A 21235-nucleotide genomic window follows, 5' to 3' on the forward strand; every position below is an offset into this window, starting at 1 on the left:
CATTATTTTTAAAGAGAGAACAGTGAACACAAGTATTAGAAAAATTCTATGTAATCAGTTTAACACAACATTTATTTAAAAAAACATTGTACATTAAAACCACTGTGTATCATCACCGTTGTACAATGTCCTGGGACACTGAAGGAGGAAACAAGAAGACATCCCTGTTAGTTTTAAGAAATGGAAAGCTTCATCTATAGACATATCTCAAGAATGCAAAGACATAATATCCCATTTCAACAAACCATTTTTGAAGTAATATCCCGTCAGGCAAGGGTACCCAATCTCTTGACGACATGCTTGTCACCTTTTTTCCTCTCTCCTGGCACTTCCTGATGTTTCATGCTTCGTGAAGTTGGCATAAATTCGGACAGAGTTCCACTCATCTTCACCTACCTAAAGGCATTCATTTTACAGCTTTCTTCAGGCAGACTAACGGACTTTGTTTTTACCGTTATGGTCTTAAGAGGAATTTAACCGTCACCCATCGTTCTGGAGACAGCCAGTGATCAGAGGTTCTTTCCTCCCCACTTCAATTCTTCACCCTCTGACTTTCATAAAACAAAAATGATTCTTAGCTTACTGTAACATTTTCAGCACAGTCATTATTCCAGGATCAGAATGGTGGCAACTTAATGACAACCAAATATGAGGAAACATTAAAATCACTATTCCCTAGTAAAGAACACCTTGTTTCTTGCACTCTATGTGTACTTTTTCTTTATTTTGTTTTCTTTGAATACACGTTAGAAGTTACTCTTGTCTTTTACGCAGACGGCACCACATTGAAGATGGCCAGGTAAGGAGAAATCACATTCTACCTCCTTCAATAAACTCCAATAACATTATCATGGCCTTTGATGCTACAAACACATCAAAACAGTAATTTGCTGTAATAATGTTTGTATTGCATACAGAGTGATTCCAGTCATGAAAGGGTTTTTTGCAGGGAAAAAAGTTAGTTTGACGCACTAACTCTTAGCTGGCACCCTGTGGTAGTGCTTTTGAGTAGCTTATCTGTTTATCAATGGAGTAAAGTGAAAGCGACACATAGAAAATTAACTTTAAAAAAAGAGTAAAGTGTCCACAGGTAGCAGTACCACTTCACAGGACAAAGAGCACACACTGATGCTAAAAAGCGTCTTTGCTTTTCCAGGCAAGAGCAAGGTTCACAACCCGCATTTGTTGACAGCTCTAGAATAATTCACAAAACGTAGCCAATAAAAAACAGAAATCAACAGCAACCTGACTTCTCACAAGAAGAACACCAACCAGCCAACTCTCATCTAGCATTCCCAAGGCGGTAAGCGGGGCATATAGAATAGAATGGTTTGGGTTGGAAGGGACCTTCAAGCCGCCCCAGTGCCACCCCCTGCCCTGGGCAGGGACACCTCCCACCAGCCCAGGTTGCTCCAAGCCCCGTCCAACCTGGCCTTGAACCCCTCCAGGGATGGAGCAGCCACAGCTTCTCTGGGCACTGCTCCCTGATAGAACATCACTAAGTCATACCCTACCTTGCAGCCCATTGACTTCCCCATTTACACAAGACTTGAAGCACTTGCTGTGTGGGGCTGTATCACAGCACAGCAGCGCAAGCTCATACAGAAGAGCTCCCCATCACTTGTGCAGATACAGATTCAGGACTAGGAAAAGTACAGGCATAATCCTGACTTGCAGACTCATTAGTAGGCTAAAATGAATAAAGTTGTTGAATGAAATAGCTTTTCCTCTACAACCTTATGTGAGCTAGATATCCATTATTCGCATTTTCCACCCATTTTCCTTTCTCTTTTTATAAACTGGGTGAAATATCCGACAAACTATTTTTAGGACCCAGCTGTTTGCTATTAAATCCAGACATCATGAAAAGAAACAGAGGTAGGTGGCTTCAAAACTGGTGAGAGAAAAGATCCAGCTCCTGTAAAAAGTTTATTTGCAGTGACTGACAACTACCAAGCAAATGTTGGAGACAACATAAAAAGTGAAATTACATTAGCAAAAGCAGAACAGCAATGAAAGTGTTTCTTTATAGGTGATTGCTTAAATTTCCCATGACAGACAATGAATATAGATGGCTGAGCTGAGTATTTTTCACATGCTAAGTCTAAAGAAGAAATATTGCCCCCGAAAGTGAAATGGGGATAAGGAATCCTTCAAAGAGGGGACCGTTGCAGTAATACCTTATAACCCTCAAGCGGCAGGTCTGGAACAGCAGACACAGTTCTGCAAAGACATGAGTCCCCGAGCTTTGACACAGAGGTGGGATGGGAAGGTGTGCTATTTCTGCAACATTCACTGCCTCGAAGAAAAATGTCTTGTGATTGATCCTCAGAAATTAACGTTTTAAACTCCTCCCTTTTCTCTACAGGGAGCTTTTCTATGAAATCAGTTCATTTGTTAATTTTAGAATTTCTCTGTCACAATTGGATATTCTGAGGTATAGGCTTTCTGAAGAGTAACTTGAATGAACAAATTAATTATTCTTTGCTATGATTTAAATCTCTTTCACTGCTACTACTCCTACTGATGCTGAACTAAGTGAGCACAATAATATTTTTCTTAAGATAACACCTAGCATTCTTGTCTTTCGAGACCCAGTATTTTATTTATTTGTTTATTAGAAGAACTACCGTAAAACCCTGCTAGCCTTTACTCAGAGGCAGTACCAGCCATCCTAAGAGAGTGTTTACTAGTCTATGGGTTGGATTTTGAACTACCTCTTATAATTTCTGAAAGAAATCAGTAATCCTCTCCTGTGAGTCCTGACACGCCTCAGTATGGTGCCGTTTGACCACGTTATTTTACTGACAGTAATGAGATAGTTCTAAGAGCAGAGATTCTCTTTTGCAATAATCTGCCTTAGACACTTCTGACCATACAGCTGTGTGAACAAATACATGTCTTCTGCCTAGCAGAAGAGCAAGGCAGAGTAAGATCCATCCTGGTCAGGAAACTTTACACCATGAACTTGACAGCAGGGAAAGCCCCAGATTCTGTGGTCTGAAGCCAGCCTGGAGATCTGCTCTGCCTCAGCACACAACGGCAGATGTACCAGCTTCTGCCTCCTATCTCTCACATCTCTCCCAAGGTTCCCTCCGACTCCTATATTCCTCTCATGGCCAGCTAAAACGAGATAGAGAAATTAAGGTTTGTGGAAGATACTCTAGGGACAATCGGCTGTAGCTAGGACCACAAGTAGTTTATTGTAAGTAAGGACAAACTGAGTGCCAATGTCCTGGTTTGTCACCTGTGCCAAAATTTGTCAGCTGCACTGAGCTTTTGTCAGCTGCTCATAGGCAAATAGCCAAAAAAAAGAAGAAAAAAAAAAAAGCAGCATGATCCAGCTCAGTCTATTCGTAACAATGAAATGCATGGAGAATTTCAAAATATTCTGCCTGATTGAATTCAAGATGTCATCTCACTTAAACTTTTGTAAAATTCCAGAAAGGAAGATATCATCTAAAACGAGTTCGAAAAGTGGCAACACATTTTACATTAATATTTAAGCTAGTATCAAGCTTCTTCAGTGTCAAGATATTGACAAACTTTTACAAGGCTGAATGCATGACCCAAATTTTAAGTGTAGTGCTTGCTTTTCTTGTATGCACCATTCTATTCGAAAACAGTACAATCCTTATTTTATTTCAGAACTGAAACACTGCAATTGTCTTATACTCAACAACCCTGAGGCAGCTGCTTCCTTTGAAATAGATTTACCCAGCATTAATCCTGGGCTTTACACATTCTAAAGAATATAAACAACTCGGAAGGGCAGCCACCCTCTCCACCCTGTAATCCCCACACAGCCTTTGCAATAGCAATGTACGCTTGATGCACCGCTCTCTTGTAGAATCTGCAGACAGACAGACGACAACAATACCACCAAGTGAGATGTCAACCCTCCCGACCATTAATTACGTCAGTGCCGATTGTTGTACCAGAAACATCCTGTTAATGGGCCTGAAAAGAGGAACCAAATTTACTTGACTTAGTCCTAATATCCCATCCACTTGAAAGGATGCTGCAGAGGATACAGTGCTGAACATGCAATACTCCATTCATTCTTCCGTTATTTAAATAATTCAGACATCCTTGGAAATTGTGGTAAAATATAGTAGTGCTTAGAGAATCACCAGCTATAACAAATACATCAGTTCAAAGTCCACAATTTGTAGGATAACTCAGGACTTGGGTATTTCCCAAACGCAAAAATTTGTGGTTTAGCAGCAGTAGAAGTAGCAAATTTAGATTATTAAACATTATAATCCTATATTATGCCTGAAAAAAACCCCAAATTCTTCAGTTTCTAAAAGCAATAAACACTGTAACATGCATTCTAGTTTCAGCACCCACAAACTATTTCAGCAGCAGCGGCAGAAGATTTAAGTGACGCCCTGTAGGTGTACCTAGAAAAAGAGGGGGATTTAGAAGCAGCGTGTGATTGTTTTACCAAAGAAACTGAGGGACTTTCCTGCTCTCCCCAGTTTCTTCTGCCCAGGCTTCAAAACCATTCCACTGACCCTCCTATACCCAATATTAAAACCTGATGCCATCCTAAAGAATATCAGTAGATGGCAAAAAGAAGTCAAGGCTGGCCCAGTATCTGCAACTCAGGATCTCCTGGAGCCAAGCTAGCCTCAGCAGAAAAGCTAAGCTTTATACTATTAATATATAGATATGTTAAATTTCTAGATCATTATGAATATTTATGCTCTTTCTGAACTTCTTTGTTTACAGAAAAATCTCTCCTCCTCTCAGTTATTCGCAATCAGAGCTACATAACATTTTTTACATCTTTTTAGTGATGAGAATTACTGCAGTGATCTGAAATTTGTGAAGAGAGTGGACCTATTTATCTGCTTTATAGATAAGCACATTCTAAATCTCTCTCAGAAAGACTGTACTTTTCTGACATAAATTTGATAGTGTAATTACCACACAGAAAGAATCATTTCTATTCATACAAAAGCACGTGAAGAGGACATTTGATGCACACCAGCTTGTTGGTTCTTTAATCCACAAAGCATTTTGCTTATTATTTCAGATGAGAGCATTTCAAAGGACTGCCTCCATTCCCCCAGCTGCGCCGTTACCGACTAGTTAACCCCAGCGAGCTGGGCACTGCATCACCAGTCTCTGCTCTGCATAAAATAGAACCAACTCTAATGGTAAAGGCAACCGTAGGATCTATACATTACAAAATACATGGTAGTTATTTACTTTATACCCAACAAAAGAAACCCAGAAACAGATGTCGTTACCTATATAAAACTTTTAACTGGTGATCAATCTCTTGAAGCTTGGACTGGTACCCACTTGCAAGCTTTTGGTATTCATTGATAAGTAAGGTCTTCAATTCAGGATAGGGGCATTCCAGAGACAGTAGTGCTGAAGGAACTTCAAGGAAAAGTCCATTTTTCTCTTCAAAAGAATGCACTACTGCCTGTGATGAAAAAAACGCTACTCAGCAGACTACTCTGCATTATACTTTCTCTCAAAAAAAATTTGCTAATTAAACTTAAAAGGAAAAGCTTACTTTTGTGTTATAGTCTTCAAGCTCTCTTTCCAAAGCCAGACTTTCAAGGATAAGGAATTCCAAAATTGCCTTCTGTTGCTTCTTCACAAGTTCGATCTATTACATGAATTATGTTACTGTTATTTCTTTATCTTCTTGTAATATGAAAGCTCTTACTTAGAAACAAAGAGCCTGATTTCCAGTTCCACACTGCTGTGCTTTTACATATTTTAGTGAAGCAGATCTGCACTACGGCAAGTACAGAGGTTACTGGATACTCTGAAGGTGAGTTATATTCTCAAAGTATTACATAAAAATAAATGAAAATGCTAAAAATACAGTGATAATAAATTGTAAAAATAAAGTTAAAATACCAACCTGCTGTAACATCTCAACTGGATTGAACTTAGATTTCAGACAAGATTCTTCTGAGAGGTAACACTGCATTTCAGACAGCCTGGATTTCAAATTCTCTTTTAGTTGCCAGATAGGAACTACAGTATTTTTTTGGTATGTATCCCGCTCCTTTGATAATTTATGCTCTAGATCCAAATGAAACATAAAGCTTTCTCAAACACACAAAATATTACACAGCACTGTGCTTTCTAAACCTGTCAAGACAGGGATTTAAAAACTCAAACAAATAAAGATAATTTTGACTATAATAAATAATCAAGACATGAATAAAAAATTCTTACCCAAGTCCCTCATATCCAAAAAAAAATTGTGCTTATGGCTTTCTTCATCAAGAAAAGTCTTTATATCTGCTTCTGCTTTTTGCCTGGAAAGTATGAATATGAGTTTTACAGCAGCTTTAATTTCTAATTCATTAAGTTTTCAAGAACGATAAACCTCCAATACTCTAATAATTAAGTAAAAAGGGAGATTCTCTGTCTGGGAAGGTATGAAGTGCAGGACTTGGACATGAAGGTGATATGGAAGCCACCCTCCTCTGAGCAAAGAAGTTCTCATTGATCTGCTGTATGTAGAATATGCAAGCTCACAGACATTATTAATGTTCCCTGTTGTAAGTGGGAACTCAAAATGCGTATCTAGAGACAGATTCTGAAGGAATTAAAAAGTATCTGAAAATGTCTGATACTCCTACAACTACATGCTCTTCAGATGTTGATAGGTCAACTAAACAGCTACGAGGTCTCATGGAGAGGAACATGCAGAACATCTACTCTGTTCTCCCCTCCCTTCACACGTCCTCTTCATGTCTACAGACCTCTTTCAATGTAGCTCACAAACTCTCATGCCCTGCACAAAAAGTTATCCTCAGTTCAGGTGTTTTAATCTTCTCCTCCTAAGTGCCTGGTGTGCCACACCAGAATCCGTCTGCTGAAGTATTTCTTTAACAATGGCTAATTAAGATTCCTGAGCTCTTACCTGTTCTCACTCAGTCTTTTATGCTCTTGCCACCATACTCGCTGATGCTGTTTCAGCAGCGTTTGCTCTTTGTTAATTTTTGAAATTTGCTCTGTTTTTTTAATCTGCAGGAAGAATTAAAGCTTGTAAGTATTTTGAATCTGCTCAATAGCTTCATCAAATGCCTTCCTGTGGAAACTTTTAACTTCAGAATGGCGAACCTAAAAGCTTTTTTCAAAACTATGTTTTTCTGAAGAATAACAGGTTCAAATGTAACCAATTTTCATGAAAAAAAATTATTACATTCACATCACAATTAAATGAGAGGAGAAAGTGAAAAAATGCAGTCCATTTTCTTCTTTCCCTTCTTCTTCCTTTCTTTCCCATCCCTATTTCCCAGGAGGTGAAGGGGAAAGAAGATGAGCAGGAGAAAGAAAAATACACTTTCTTACAGATGAGAAGATGAAAGAGTGAAAGTGTGTCTTTCAAGAAAAAGAATTTCAAAAATTGATTACTAAAAAAAAGAGTGCTTTTTCAAAATCTATCCAATTAAAGAGGCTCTGAAACTGTCTGAGGGCTTCACAAAAAAATTGCTTCCAATTCCAACTTCAGATAAAATAGAAATACGTGCTTTTGAGATAGATGGAGTTACCACTTAAACTAGAGGAAGCGTCATCAGGGAAAGGCTGATAAGTGGCAGCCAGATGAGCCTGGCCAACTAACAATGAAGGAAAAAGATCAGAAAGAGTCTGTGGCTGCCAGAAACCCCTGAGACAAGTCGGTTGTCTCCCGTACTCCCGCCACCATGACTGTCTTCTGGCCTCTCAGCAGATACATTTCAGTTCAGAGTCGGCTCCTTTCCTGCTCCTTATCCTTTTGCCACCTAGCCACCACCTTCCTCCCTAACACCAGACCTCGTCCCTGCCCCAGCCAACTTCCAGCTGCAAAACCCGCTCTGATTCCAGAGGCTCCCACAATTCAAACACACCCTGTGTTTTTTTCCTCCCCAGACTTTCCTTCACGCAGATACAGTATTCTACTGCAGAACGGTAGCAAGGCAAGAGAAAAAAATAAATTGGGAACTCTTGTCCTAGTTCAGAACAGGGAGAAATGAATAAAGATCCCACTCCACATCTAGTTCAGGAAAGAAATGACATTCTGAGTCAAAAGTGGTAGTTTGCCACTTGGCTCACGTGGAGGTAATTTGCCCTGTTACAAATGCTCCGTCAGCTTTCCTGCTGGCGAAAGCTGGACAACCCACACAGCGCGCCCTCCGTGTTCACACGCGCAAGAACAGGGAGAGCAAAGCCCTCCAGGGAGTTCTGCCCACCCTCCATCGCCGGGGCGGGTGCTGCCAAGCAGCCTTCTCAAAGAAGGTGCTTGTACAACTTCTCTTTGCAGCACTCCTGCACAGGTGAGCAAGAATCCCGTCACTTCTCGAACCACAGCCTCTCATTCACCCACCACCAAAGCGGAAATCTTACTTTAAAACAAAATACCTAAAATTTTGAAGCAAGAAGCATTTACACCTCTCAAACGAATGAGTTTAATGTATCTGGTTGAACATACCTGGTTTCTAGACAGTCACACAAGGAAGACCCACAACTAGAATTTGGTTAATCCATCGTGCTTTTGCAGCAAACCTGCTGCAGTGGCACGGATGGGTAAGAAGCTGCAACAGGTGCTATGGAGAGGTTCTGTGACTGTGACTGAGAAACAAGGTGTTTATAGGAAGCTGCATATGTGACTGTACTGTAACGGTTTGAAAACACCTGGCTTATGCTTTCTATCAGTATGTTACAATGCTTTTGAATCAAAGATAATGTCTCCCTATTTTATTGCTTACACATTTTCATATTTAAAAAGTTACTTATAGCTTCCTCTTGATTACCATTAGGTGCTTAAAAACAGACTTCAGCAAACAGAATGCTGTATTTAAAGTAATTTGAAAATACATTTTCAAAACTAATGGGAAATGAAAATTGAAACAGATCTGTACATAAAGTTTAATATGCCTTGGAATTATTTTATAGCAACGGCAATGATATTTATCTATAAGTGCTGCAATATTAGCATTTTCTTTATGTGCTGTATTTTTCTTTCTTAAATGGTCAACTGATTTACCGTTTGCTTATTTGGTTCTACCTCAATAGAGAAGTAACCCAGCACTTCTGAATTTGGGTAGCTTGAATCAGCAACAAAAAAGTAGTAGGTGGGGACACATTCTATACTCTGTGGAGCTTTCAGCATATATTACTACCTACTCAGTTGGAAAACACTTGAAAAGGTGAAATACCAAAAGACAGATGATGAGAAATTAGTTTAAAGCTTGAATGAATTCAGTAGAATTTTGTACTGCAAATCCATGAAGAAATATCTGCCAGAACTTTTGATATATTACACCCACATGTATTAAAGGAAGCAATACTAGAAAGAAAGTATGCAAGTTTTCTCTCACTCAATATTACCCTTTTCTATTTTAAATATAAAGGAAAGACCTGCATGAGCAACCCCTTTTTTTGTTGCATGGCCTTCAGGATAGTAGTGTAAACTAGTAAATTATGCTTGTTGGTACTGTACATATTTCATTTACTAAGGTTTAAGAAACAGCATCAGAACAAAAAAAAAGTACATGGTTCTGTTGCTAACAAATATATTTCATTTAATAACTTCTGTTCAAAGAACTTTTAAATATGTTTTAGACATGAATTTCAAGGAAATTATCTTTGTTTTTTTTAAGAACTTTATCAGACTCCTGTATGTCTTCAGCAAATTTCCCTTTGAACTCTGCCATACTGTCTGAATGAAGACTCTGAATTATATTTTATACGTGCCAGAGGCATCATCTGATCTGGACCCTTAGTCATCCACACAAGACACTGTAGTCACTGCATTTTGCATAGTTTCTATACTCTCCACATCACCTTTCATTACAATGGCCATCCACAAAATTGCAACTGTTCAGAGGAACGGCCAAAGACTGGAGAGACACTAAATTGCCATGTTAGCACAGCCTACGCATACAAAACTGTGTTATCCTTGCACTGGATTCGCAGTTTCCTGAAAAAGCATCCAAATGACATTATGCTGAGGGGTCTGTTTCAAATTGGTAATTTCTGTCCTCTTCTCTTTTGTTTCTCAGCCTAAAGGAACTATTTCAGCTGAATGTGTATCAGTGTCAGTTTCTTCAGAAATCACTTCTTTCTGTGAATTTGATTTTTGTTTTCTTCTAAAGATACAACACTTATCAGGGAAACAGTTATACGCTAAAAGCAGTTCCACTCTTCCAAGGAGTTAGCCCTCCACCGTGTTTCTGGATCAATATTTTACACTATTTCCACACAACTGAAAAGGAAAACATACAGAGGCAGAAACACGTGCTCCAGAGAGGCTGGAGACTTGTTGGGCATCTGCGTTTCTGGCAGTTTGGCATATACTCTCCTTCAAAAAAAGCAAAATTTTTTAAAGGGAAGTTCTTAAAAATACAAATCCAAAGAATTTCTGGACATCCACAGCTAAAACCAAAATCTATTTATTCCTAACCACCGTCACCCTCCAACCCTGCTCCAGCTACTTGCAATACACAAGTACTTACGCACAATCCCGCATAAAAGAACATCCATGTCTTGGCTGTCCCATTAAAAACAAGAAATGCAACACTTAAAATTCTGTTGTGGCTTAATAGCTACAGCCTTATGATAAGCTGCACGGAAAACACCTAAACTCATAAATAGGTTTCAAAGAATTTATTTTCTTACGACAAACTTGTTGAGACTAAAATATGTTATTTTCTGCCCACTGCAACATCGTGAACAAACTATTTAGTGTACAGCTGGATGAGAGCTAAGATGAACCACAGTCTTCTCGTACATTTGGGTTTGCCATCTAAGGAGCTTGTTCACAAAAATATTCCATGTTTTCCCTGTTGGTTTGTATGTAATGTTGGAAGCAATCAGAAGGACCCCCTCAGAATGGCATGATATTTAAAAAAATAAAAATAAAATTCATCAGCTCTCCAGTGTTGTATGTAACCAAGACTGACAAGCCAGGTGATACATATTCATAGAAGACCCACTGGGAAGCAAGATACAAAGGCACTCAAGCACGTCATCTTTTAAAGCTATCTCAGTTTAACTGGACTGGTTCTACCCAGTGAGGCCTGGCTGCTATCAAAGCCGCTCTCTGATTTCCCCAGTGCTGCAGTCTCAGAACTCACGCTACCTGACTCTGATTGCTAATTGCATGGTGTCACCCAGCAGCTGGTCCGTCTTACTGCAACCTGCAACACAAGCATCAGCAGCCACCTCAGGTCCGCAAGTGCTGAGATCATCCCAGTTCCAGAAGCATGCCACAAAGCCACCTGAACGGCTCCATGCCAAGGTCCAACAGGACCTAAGGGTTTAGTTGTCACGTCACGTGAAAGCTGAACTGTTTCTCAAGCAGATGCACCTCTGGAGGCAGAAAAGCTGCGTGCGTGCAGCACTGAACCCAAGCTAATAAACCAGGCTAAATACAAATCTGCTGGCTACATTAACAACAAAGGTAAACTGCATTCCAGATAAGCGAGGCACCCGAGAGTTGACATAACGTAACATAGGTCTCATACAACAGTTCTGCTTTGGGATATGACCCAAAGAAGAGACACCTTGACCAGCAGGCTAGCATCCTGTGTGTTTAAAGAAAATCTTCCTTGATACTGTGGAAAAAGCACATTTTCATTCCTGCAAGCATAAAGCAAATAAAGCTTTGTAAGAATAGAATGTCATTTTTACAAAGCCTCTTTTCAAAGCAGGGATATACATCATCGATTTTAGTATTCTGTTAAAATAAAGATGGAGAAATTTTTAAAAGACAAGAATAAGAAAGAGAATACAATGATGCTCTGAAGTCCTCCTTAGGTTTTTGGCAGAAGAAAAGGACAGAAGTCAATCTGCCTCCTTGCATTTGCTTGTCTAAAGGTAGTGTAAAGCTAAGCAAATTAGAACAGATCATGTATGAATCTGAATGAGATAAGCCACTCACATACGAAGTGGTTTATCTGCAGTTAGTTCTAGTATCAAGTTGTCAAATTTCATTTACCTATGTTACAGAGACTTGTATTAACATCAGTAAGTATAATCAATACCGAACTCAAAATACTTGAAAGTGTTTAACTCCTTTAGGTTTTCTTATGAAAAATAAAAAAAAAAAGTTCATTCTTTTTCTTTATTATTTGGGGGGATGGGGGCGGTGTACTATAATGATGAAGGTCATATGCAGTATTCTAGAGTTAGCTACGTCTGAGCTATATCTTAATCTTTCTGGTTCTCTCTTTACATTTTCTTTAATATTTGGTCCTTCTTCTACAAAGGTAAAACTCTGTCATAACTTTTGGCGTATGCCTAGCGTAAAGGATGCAGGGAGGCTGCCTGGAGAGCTACCAGTGTTCACCCCGGTCCTCTCCCATATTTAGAGACTGGTTTCCACTTTCCATTTTCTTTCTTGGGTTTACAAATTCTTCTCTTCACATTGTACTCTAATTAACTTGCACATCGTTGAAGACGTTGGGTGTACCATGGCCAAAAGTCTTTCAAAATTGTATCTCCTTTTTTAAGATACTATATTGCTTTGCTCTTTTCAACTCATATGGCACCACCCGCTGTTGCATGGATTTATTAAACTTCTCTAAGATCAGACTTGCAGAGAATATGAGTATGTACAAACTTTCCCTGTCTTTTTGGGAAGCAGAATCCATGCATATTTTGCACCTCTGATTCAAAGGAATTCCATGCTCTGGCATTAACGTGTCCAAATCACAGTAACGCTAACTGTGATAAACTCTCATCTTTTGACCCCTTTTGCTGAACAATGTCACAGCAATTTGTTATCCCTATTCATTCTCAGATTCCTTGGGGCAGCAAAAAGAAATGTGATCATTGAATTTTAAAATTATTCACATTACAAATAATATAAAAATCATACCTTTAACTGAATTTTTGCAGATGCCATTTTTTCTACTGCAGCAAGTTCATAGAGATGTTTGTAGTCAATAGGTTTATATTTCTGGCTGCAAAGACCATTTCTCATAGGAATCACCAGATTTTCTAGTTATCACATAAAACACATCTAGTCATTTCAAATTCTGGAGAAATATTTTAAGAGTGAGTCATAAAATGAAACCATTATAGATAGAAATTAGAAAAAGTATATTTTAACCATTAAAGGTTTCCATAACAAAGAGATTTTTAGTTAGTGAATAAGAATTTGAAACAAATGCAAGATAGTATAAATTATATAAGAAACATTAATCATTTGTCTGTTTACAACGACTTTATTTAAAAAGGTTTTTTTTATATGTGAACTTAAAGAATAATTCACTTTCAGGTGGGTTTACTGGTATTTTAGTAAATTCTAATACGGAAATACCCGAGTTTCAATATATGCATTCTTATTTCACAAATTGGAAAACTACCTCAATATTTATTGTAACCTATGGATCGAGCAATAGGAGTAATTTTCTTCTAAAAGGTACATAACTACTAATTATATGTAAACAGTGAGTTGCAGTTACATTTTCCATTCTATCTCCAGCCATAAGAACAGTATAATTTCGCTATTAAACTTCTGTAGGCCCCTGGGAAAACGATGTACTTCCTTAAAAAAAGAGAAAGGCACTAAATTTCAAGGAAAACATCATACTTGGTTTCTGCTGCATGCAGAATGAATTATAACATCCTCTTTATGCAGTCCTATCAACAGTATTTGAAAGTCCATGACAGTATTGAAAGACCATTGTCCAAAAAAACCCAGAGGAAGTAGTTTTGCTGAAAAAGCATTTGTAGTCAAGGAAGATTTAACCAAGCTGGTCTTTCACCACACAGTGAAGATACCTTACAATGATCCCTTTAAGAAGTTTCATTGAGGGATTGCCATATTCCCCAAACAACAGTCACCTCAAGTTTACCATGGAGTCCCCCTTTGAGCTTACATTCACGTTCCTAAAGTCCACTAGCTTTATTTCTCTTCCCCCTTGTCAGCTTCCTAAGAATGATAACTTCCACCAATTCATGGCCACTTTAACCCAAGGCATGTTATGTATACACCTAAAACTGGGTGAGCCAAGGCCTGAGAAGACCAGCAGCTATATCAGAACAAATCCAGAAAACCAAGGCTGCAAATCCCATCTGAACAAGATTTGTTAACAGAAAAAGAAAGCAGCACACTCACGGTAACCTTAGATACACAGCTGCCTAATATTAATGGACAGATTCTCCTGGGTCATTGGCTTATGCCAGACTCCCATGCAAACAGAACTGCGTCTTTCTTCCCCTCTAATCATCACCCACAGTTTCCACAGGCAATCCCTTTGCAGTTTCCACTCTCTGAACTTGCAAGGATACACCACCTACACAGAGGAAGGCTTCCTCCTCCCCTCCTGCTTGTCAGTCCTGCTTTCTTCGCCGCTAATCTTCTCAACATGCAAATTAATTCCACCAAATCAGTGTTATGCTAACCGGGTTATAGCTTTGATTTTGTATTATGACTACTTTTTTATTCTTTATATACCTTACACAAAAAACATTCAGTAGTTTGATCCCCTAATTTCTTCCATTCTATCCCTCCAATGAGCTTAGTATGAATAATCTTCTTTCTCCCAGATTTTAGGCCTTTAGGTAGCTTTGTTCATCTGTGGGCTTCTATTCCCCGTCAATCCAAGTTTAAAGTTCTCATCCTTAAATCAGGAAGGTTTTATGCGAAGATTTTTTTGCCTTCCTGCTGAGATTGCTTACAACATCGTCCAGCAGAGATCATGGAACATCATTCCATGTTCAAAGAAGTAAAAGTTCTGTCACCAAACCCTCTGAAAAGCCACTCATTCAGTTCTTCCTCCTAAGCCTATTGCTCCTTCGTTACTGCTCCCAAAGGCTAAGACTCACTTCTACCCTGCTGGGAGTCATTTTGGGCAGTAACACCAGCATCCACAGCCACGAACAGCAGGGTATGGCGGGAGCTTCAGAGCAATTCCACAACATTTCTGCTTCAGGCTCCCTGCAGGCAAATGCCTGGGAGCACCGGGGAGATAAGTCAGGAGATGCATCCTGTCACATTCATTAGAAAAGGAGCAGTAACTGTTAGTTGTAGTACTCAGCGACAGTAACTACTGCTAGAAGTCATTAAGTACAACTCCTTGGTATGGTGCTTATGAATCTCCTGATCTTTGAAAAGCATGATAATGTGATGTGACAGCATTAGGGATCCTCAGTTAATTGCAAGAGAGCATGCTATGATGCAGCTAAGTGTCAGAACGAAGGTGGGACAGCAGGTAAGTGTCAGAACGAAGGTGGGACACTGTATCTTCCAGAGGCGATAAAGATCTAAATCTCTCCCCGAAGCGCCTGTTGCTGCTGCAGCAGAGACCTCTGTAAGCACCAAGCGTCAGTGTGTTTGAAAGTGTTGTACGTGCATCCTACACGGACGTCAATGCACACATTGACAAAGTCCTCCTGCTACAGTCAGCTTTTAGCCTTGCCACTCTAACTTCTCATTCCTGATCTGAAGGAGCTCCTAAATGGTTTCACTAGCAGAGGTCTCTCACCACTGGTTCTGAACTGTGGTACGGACATCCAGGGGTAGGAACCCTATCTGAGTATAGCACTCGAACCTGCAATCTCCTGATCAGTTCTCTTTGGTCTACATCAGCATCGTCATCTCCTTAAACTACTTGATGAAATGACGGTTTGCTGTCCCTGTTTGACAGCTCTCACTCCCCGCTGGATCTTGAAACCCTGCTTTCTCTATGCCAGCCTTATTCCTCAATACGGGGTAGTAAGAATAAGAGACGTGATCAAAAAACAAATCCATGTAATCTTTTTTGCAGCCTTTCTTTCTCACAATATAAAATGAGAGAAGAGGGCTGACAACAAAAAGCATGGAAAAACAGGATGAAAAATGTAAAAGTGTACACTACTGTACGGGAAGCAATAACAAATACAGTGCAGAAAACAACTGGGAAGGGAGAATGAACCATCCCACTGAATGAATAGACAGAACAAGGAATGCTATAAAATAACAGGGAGAAGCACTGTTTTTCTTTGGATAGGTTGTCTTAAACTGTTCTAACCACAGAAAAATGTATTGGAGAACAGTGAATAAGCAGTGAGAATCCATTTACTTAAAAAGATTAAACTTAGTGGTACCTAAAGGGAAAAAACCCAACACTGTTACTATGTTTGGTTTCTAAACAAAAAAAGCTTGCGGCAATGTTTGGAAGCCTTAAAGCTGTAGCTGAAAGTCCCAAATTTAATTTAGCAACATAATCTGATATTTTCTACACTCTTAAAAAGGTTTTATATAAAACATATAAACATACATAGCTACATATAGAACTAATGTTAGAGAAAGTAGGTACCTGAGGTACTTCCTCAGGTAACACATCTTCACCAACTTAATAATGTCCCCCACATCTAAGAAAAGAATGAGGAGGAATGAAAGATAAGTTCAATTTCCAAACCTCTAACCCCAAATAATTTCATTTTATCTTTGCCTTTAATATGCTTTTTCCTTTAGCCTATATATCTGAACCTTATGAATCTCCACTACTAATCTTCATCTGTTTCTTCTTCTACTGAGGACTTTATTCTGAGGAATTTTCAGAAGTCAATGGGATCTATCCATTTGAGATTAATTCCAAAATCAGGGTCTTGGCATATAGGATGCAAACTTTGTATTTAATAGGTAATATATTGGATGTGTCTTAAATTTTACAAAGAAAATAATTTTTATAGATATGTGTACACCCACAAATGTATACACTTACAAATAAAAATATAAAATATTAAACTTTTAGCTTTTAAAATGGCTTTTCACAATTTTCTAGAACAACTATTTGCCAAAGGTTGAGATACAATTACAATGGTAAATGAAAATACTTGAACTTTTGCCCCAGTACTGTAAAGCTTTAGCGCACAGATCCTCAGTAACTTTACATAAGCTAGGAAGCTTACAGGGATAAGGAATAGGTCTTTTCTTTCCAACCTCTTTTTTAGGTTCCTTTAGTAGTGAAACTTGCCAGTAGGTATCAGTAGAAAGATTTTTTTTCCATTCACTGTTAAAAGCATAGTGGCTGGAAGCGCTATGTCTGACATACAGTTTTGCAGAGGGGTCTTATATAAAACGTTAAGGTAAATCCTGCAAAGCTATCCCACCATCCACCCTCAAGTCTCCCTGAAGGATTTTCCTCTGCCACACACCTACAGAAAGTTTGACAACGTGACTCCAGATGATGCCTCATTGTGGAAAGACTTTTTTCAAGTCAAACACCAGGGCAGTCCCCCATATCACGAAGACTGGGTGTTGAATGGATGGAGAACAGCCCTGCTGAGAAGGACTTGGGAATCCTGGTGGATGAAAAATTGGACATGAGCTGGCAACGTGCGCTAGCAGCCCAGAACCCCCCGCAGCCTGGGCTGCATCCCCAGCAGCGTGGGCAGCAGGGCCAGGGGGGGATTCTGCCCCTCTGCCCCGCTCTGTGAGACCCCCCTGCAGCGCTGCCTCCAGCTCTGGGGCACCAACAGCAGAAGGACACGGAGCTGTTGGAGCGGGGCCAGAGGAGGCCCCGGAGATGCTGGGAGGGCTGGAGCCCCTCTGCTGTGGGGACAGGCTGAGAGAGCTGGGGGGGTTCAGCCTGGAGAAGAGAAGGCTCTGGGGAGACCTGATTGCACCCTTTCAATATATAAAGGGGGATTATAAAAAAAAAAAAAACAAAACAAAAAACAGAGAACGACTTTTTACCAGGGCCTGCAGTGACAGAACAAGGGGCAACAGTTTTAAGCTGCAAGAGGGGAGATTGAGATGAGATATTGGGAAGAAATTGTTTGCTGTGAGGGCGGTGAGCCCCTGGCCCAGGTTGCCCAGAGAAGCTGTGGCTGCCCCATCCCTGGAGGGGTTCAAGGCCAGGTTGGCCGGGGCTTGGAGCAACCTGGGCTGGTGGGAGGTGTCCCTGCCCAGGGCAGGGGCTGGCACTGGGGGGGCTTTAAGGTCCCTTCCAACACAAACCATTCTATAATTCTACGATCAAAATGCTATAGTAGGTTCCATATGCAGCTATTAATTGCACAGAGTATTTCATAAGTAGTTCTATTCTAGATTGTGATAAAACAATTAAATTTGAACATGATAGCATACATACCTACATCACCAGTCCTGTGAATTGTAAAGAATGTTGCACGATCTGGTTCGCTCATTTTTATTTTTTATAGCTGTTGAGAAACAAACAGAAGTTTTGAGAATATCAACATTGTGGATACAATCTGAAAAACACATTCTAAAAATCCATATAGTTTTCTGAGAAGAGAGGGCACATCTCACTACAAATGTAATTAGACAGAAATTCCACAATTTCATCTTTCATTTTAAGAGAGATTTCATGTGCCTCGTATCATTTAGTAGCTAAGAAATCAAAATATTATTTCCTTAATGAAACTGTAATGCTGTCACATAGACAACCTATTCTTTACTTTTGCTTTTCAAAATATAACAATCTTATTGACGCAAACATAAGGTAAATTTTTGAGCTGTCCTTTGCTTTTTAGAAATCAAGCCTGAAAAGATCATGCTCTTCTTATATTTAGAGACTGTGGTTTATGTATGGATCCCTATACATCCCCTTTAAGGGTCTCTATTAACACTTGTCAACCCAAGTCAGCTGTTTCAGCAACAGCGGCTTAGTTCCTGATGAGCAACTATGACAGGCGGCACGTATCAAGCATTCACATCATCTTGGGGATAACCTGACATTTAAGATGCAACACGGTATACAACATAGTAAAAAACTTTGATGTCTTAAAAACCTTACTTTCACCTCAATTAAGCATGGTCTTGCATACAAAGAAAAGCAATAGATCAAAACAAGGTGTTTCAGTTGAACTGAATCAATAGATGAATTGTGCCAGAAGGGGCAGCTCACATTCAACCAGCCTCCCCACAAACCCTCTCTCTCGATCCCGGCTCTACAGTACCAAAGTTTCCTACATACAAAATTCCATCCACTTGGCTACACCTTTGACATTTGTCTGGTCCCACAGCAAGTAGCAACACAGTAAACAGCAGATCAGCAAAATCTGTGAATTTGTGTATCGTGGAGTTATTTCTCTGCTGAACCAGTTTATCCATACAAATTCCAAGGATGGCACAATGCAACAAGAAGGAGGGAACAAGAGCAGCAGAAACAATGGAAAGGGAACTACTCTGACAAAGAGCTATTAATTTCAGTCAAATAAAAATGCGAGACTTCAACCAAAGATATTTAGCACCTTACTTTCCTGTGAGCTATGTTTCTTCATGACAACATTCTGCATTGCAGAATCCTCAAAAACAGCTAAAGTGTAAAAATCCAACCTAGATGGACAACAGTTGCATGAACGAGCTTCCACTATTACTGCAAACAAATGGTAAGTGCTGTTGAAATCACAGCCATAACAGTACACCTACATACACACACACTACTGTTCCTGTGGCTCAAAGTCAGTTTGATATTAATTCTCTACTTGTTAACTATGCAAGTTACAAGGCAAAGAAAATTCATGACCACCAGGCTTTGTACAGTGACTATTCCATGCCCAAACCAAGTAGAAAATAGTGAACACTCATCAATAAAGTGTGACATTTCTCCATGCTTCTTCATGCAAATTCTTCAGTGTTATTTAACAATGCTATGAAACTGTCCCTTGCACTACACCAAAAATATCAAATTCTAAATGTCATCTGCCTTCACCTAAGAGTGACCATTCATTAACAATAAAGGGACCTTTTCAAATTTGTTCTGAAAGTAATTGACAATATCAGGTGGTCAGAAGCTGCATTGAATGTCATCATCTGATCACAAAGATTGAAATTTAAGATACATGAGAGTAAGAAAATATGACAGTACATGTGGGAGTTCATTCCCCCTTCAAAAGATTAATGTGTATTTTACAATCTAATAGTCACCTGTAGATAAATTCACAGTTCTATCCCAAAGTCTATACACTCCTCAAAAGTCAAGGGAAAAAGAAAGGAAGAAAAAGGTTAGCACATTCATACAGTTGATGCCATTTTTCTCCACTTAAAGCAATTATTTGGTTTCAACTTGTAACCATGTACACTGCCAAATTCATCCAGACAAATGAGGTAATTCTCCATATCAGAAGAAACTTTGGCCTATTTGTCATGGTAATGTTTTATCTATACATCAATTTATCTACATATAATTTTTTATATATATACTTCAGTTGGAACAGATTTTTTAAATAATCAAATCGATTATATATCTAAAGCCTTAAGGTAGGGATTTACATAACACAGTAAAGCATGGGATTTACCTTACTTATCTCTTCAAGATGCACAAAAACAGTTTAAATGCTGCTTCTTTTCCCACTAAAGACAAAATATATTTTTTCTGCTTCTTCTTAGAAAGGTTGCCTATGCACAGGCTTGTCTTTCTCTATTTCTTGGAGGAATCACTGGAAATATAACTGTAACAAGAAAGATCCAATCACCAACACACAAACTTTTAAGCTATAAGCTGATCAATTTAAAAAGACGTTTAAAGAAAATTCTTTTTATTCAGGTTCTTTACAGGTCTGTAAATTAGGATTACTTTTGTATCCCTAGTGTCATAATTCCTTAGATTTCCAGCCTCCAAAATCTTCTTCCCAGGTGGAAGGGGAAGCAGACACATCACAAAATCCTGTAATTAAAAAAAGAGGCCAGAGGGGAAATCTTAAACAAACAAAAAAAAAAAAAAAAAAAAGGAAAAAAAAAGAGTGAAACGCTGCAAACTAGTGTAATTTCCTGGGGACTTTATAATATCCGGCATTATCTTTAAGCTCCAGCAGAATTATGTGACATAATCTTCCACTGAATTTACAGTCATTAAGATTAAACAGGAAAACTTAAAACACTAATAATAAAAGCTCAAAAAGTAGAAAAAAAATATAGGAAAATTCAAAATATTTGTTTACTACTACTTGACAATTATTTCTTCTTAAGGCTTTCAATGTGAATCACAAAGAAACAAAACCAGGCTTTTTTTTCTTTGCTGAAGAGTAAAACAACCCTTGAAGAGTAAATCTTCCCTGGAAGAGCACATCAACCACATACCTAAATTTAGAAAAAAGGAAAAGCATTGCAGTATATTGAAATTCTTTGTGTTAAAGCTTTTTTGATGGACCAGTGTAACACAGACTTTCATATATCACTTTCTTAGAAAGACCACAAGTCATCACAATTCCTAGCCTCATTCAGGAAGACATGAATATCCAACTGCGGCTTGGTATTTCTATAACCCTACTGATATTCTTAATAACATAAGAGTGAAGAATAACAGCACCA

At 38.9% G+C, this 21235-nt stretch overlaps 1 protein-coding gene across 9 annotated transcripts in view; it reads right to left on the reverse strand.

Moving 5' to 3' along the window:
• The window catches only part of CCDC148 (coiled-coil domain containing 148), an 80683-nt gene that overhangs the window by 47013 nt on the left and 12435 nt on the right, over nucleotides 1-21235 (reverse strand). For 3 of the 9 annotated variants that reach the window (XM_074594417.1, XM_074594420.1, XM_074594421.1), the window contains exons 2-9: nucleotides 20224-20376; nucleotides 18054-18123; nucleotides 12848-12969; nucleotides 6908-7011; nucleotides 6214-6296; nucleotides 5894-6057; nucleotides 5537-5632; nucleotides 5262-5443 (exon numbers count right to left, since the gene is read on the reverse strand). In XM_074594417.1, the coding sequence (XP_074450518.1) occupies nucleotides 5262-5443; nucleotides 5537-5632; nucleotides 5894-6057; nucleotides 6214-6296; nucleotides 6908-7011; nucleotides 12848-12969; nucleotides 18054-18108 (806 nt within the window). In that variant the 5' untranslated portion in view covers nucleotides 18109-18123; nucleotides 20224-20376. Of the gene's footprint in view, nucleotides 1-5261; nucleotides 5444-5536; nucleotides 5633-5893; nucleotides 6058-6213; nucleotides 6297-6907; nucleotides 7012-12847; nucleotides 12970-18053; nucleotides 18124-20223; nucleotides 21080-21235 lie in introns of those variants that run through there. The other 6 variants (XM_074594422.1, XM_074594424.1, XM_074594423.1 and 3 more) reach the window with 4 other exon arrangements.

Source organism: Larus michahellis, chromosome 7 (genome assembly GCF_964199755.1).
Source record: "Larus michahellis chromosome 7, bLarMic1.1, whole genome shotgun sequence".
Taxonomy (NCBI): Eukaryota; Metazoa; Chordata; class Aves; order Charadriiformes; family Laridae; genus Larus; species Larus michahellis.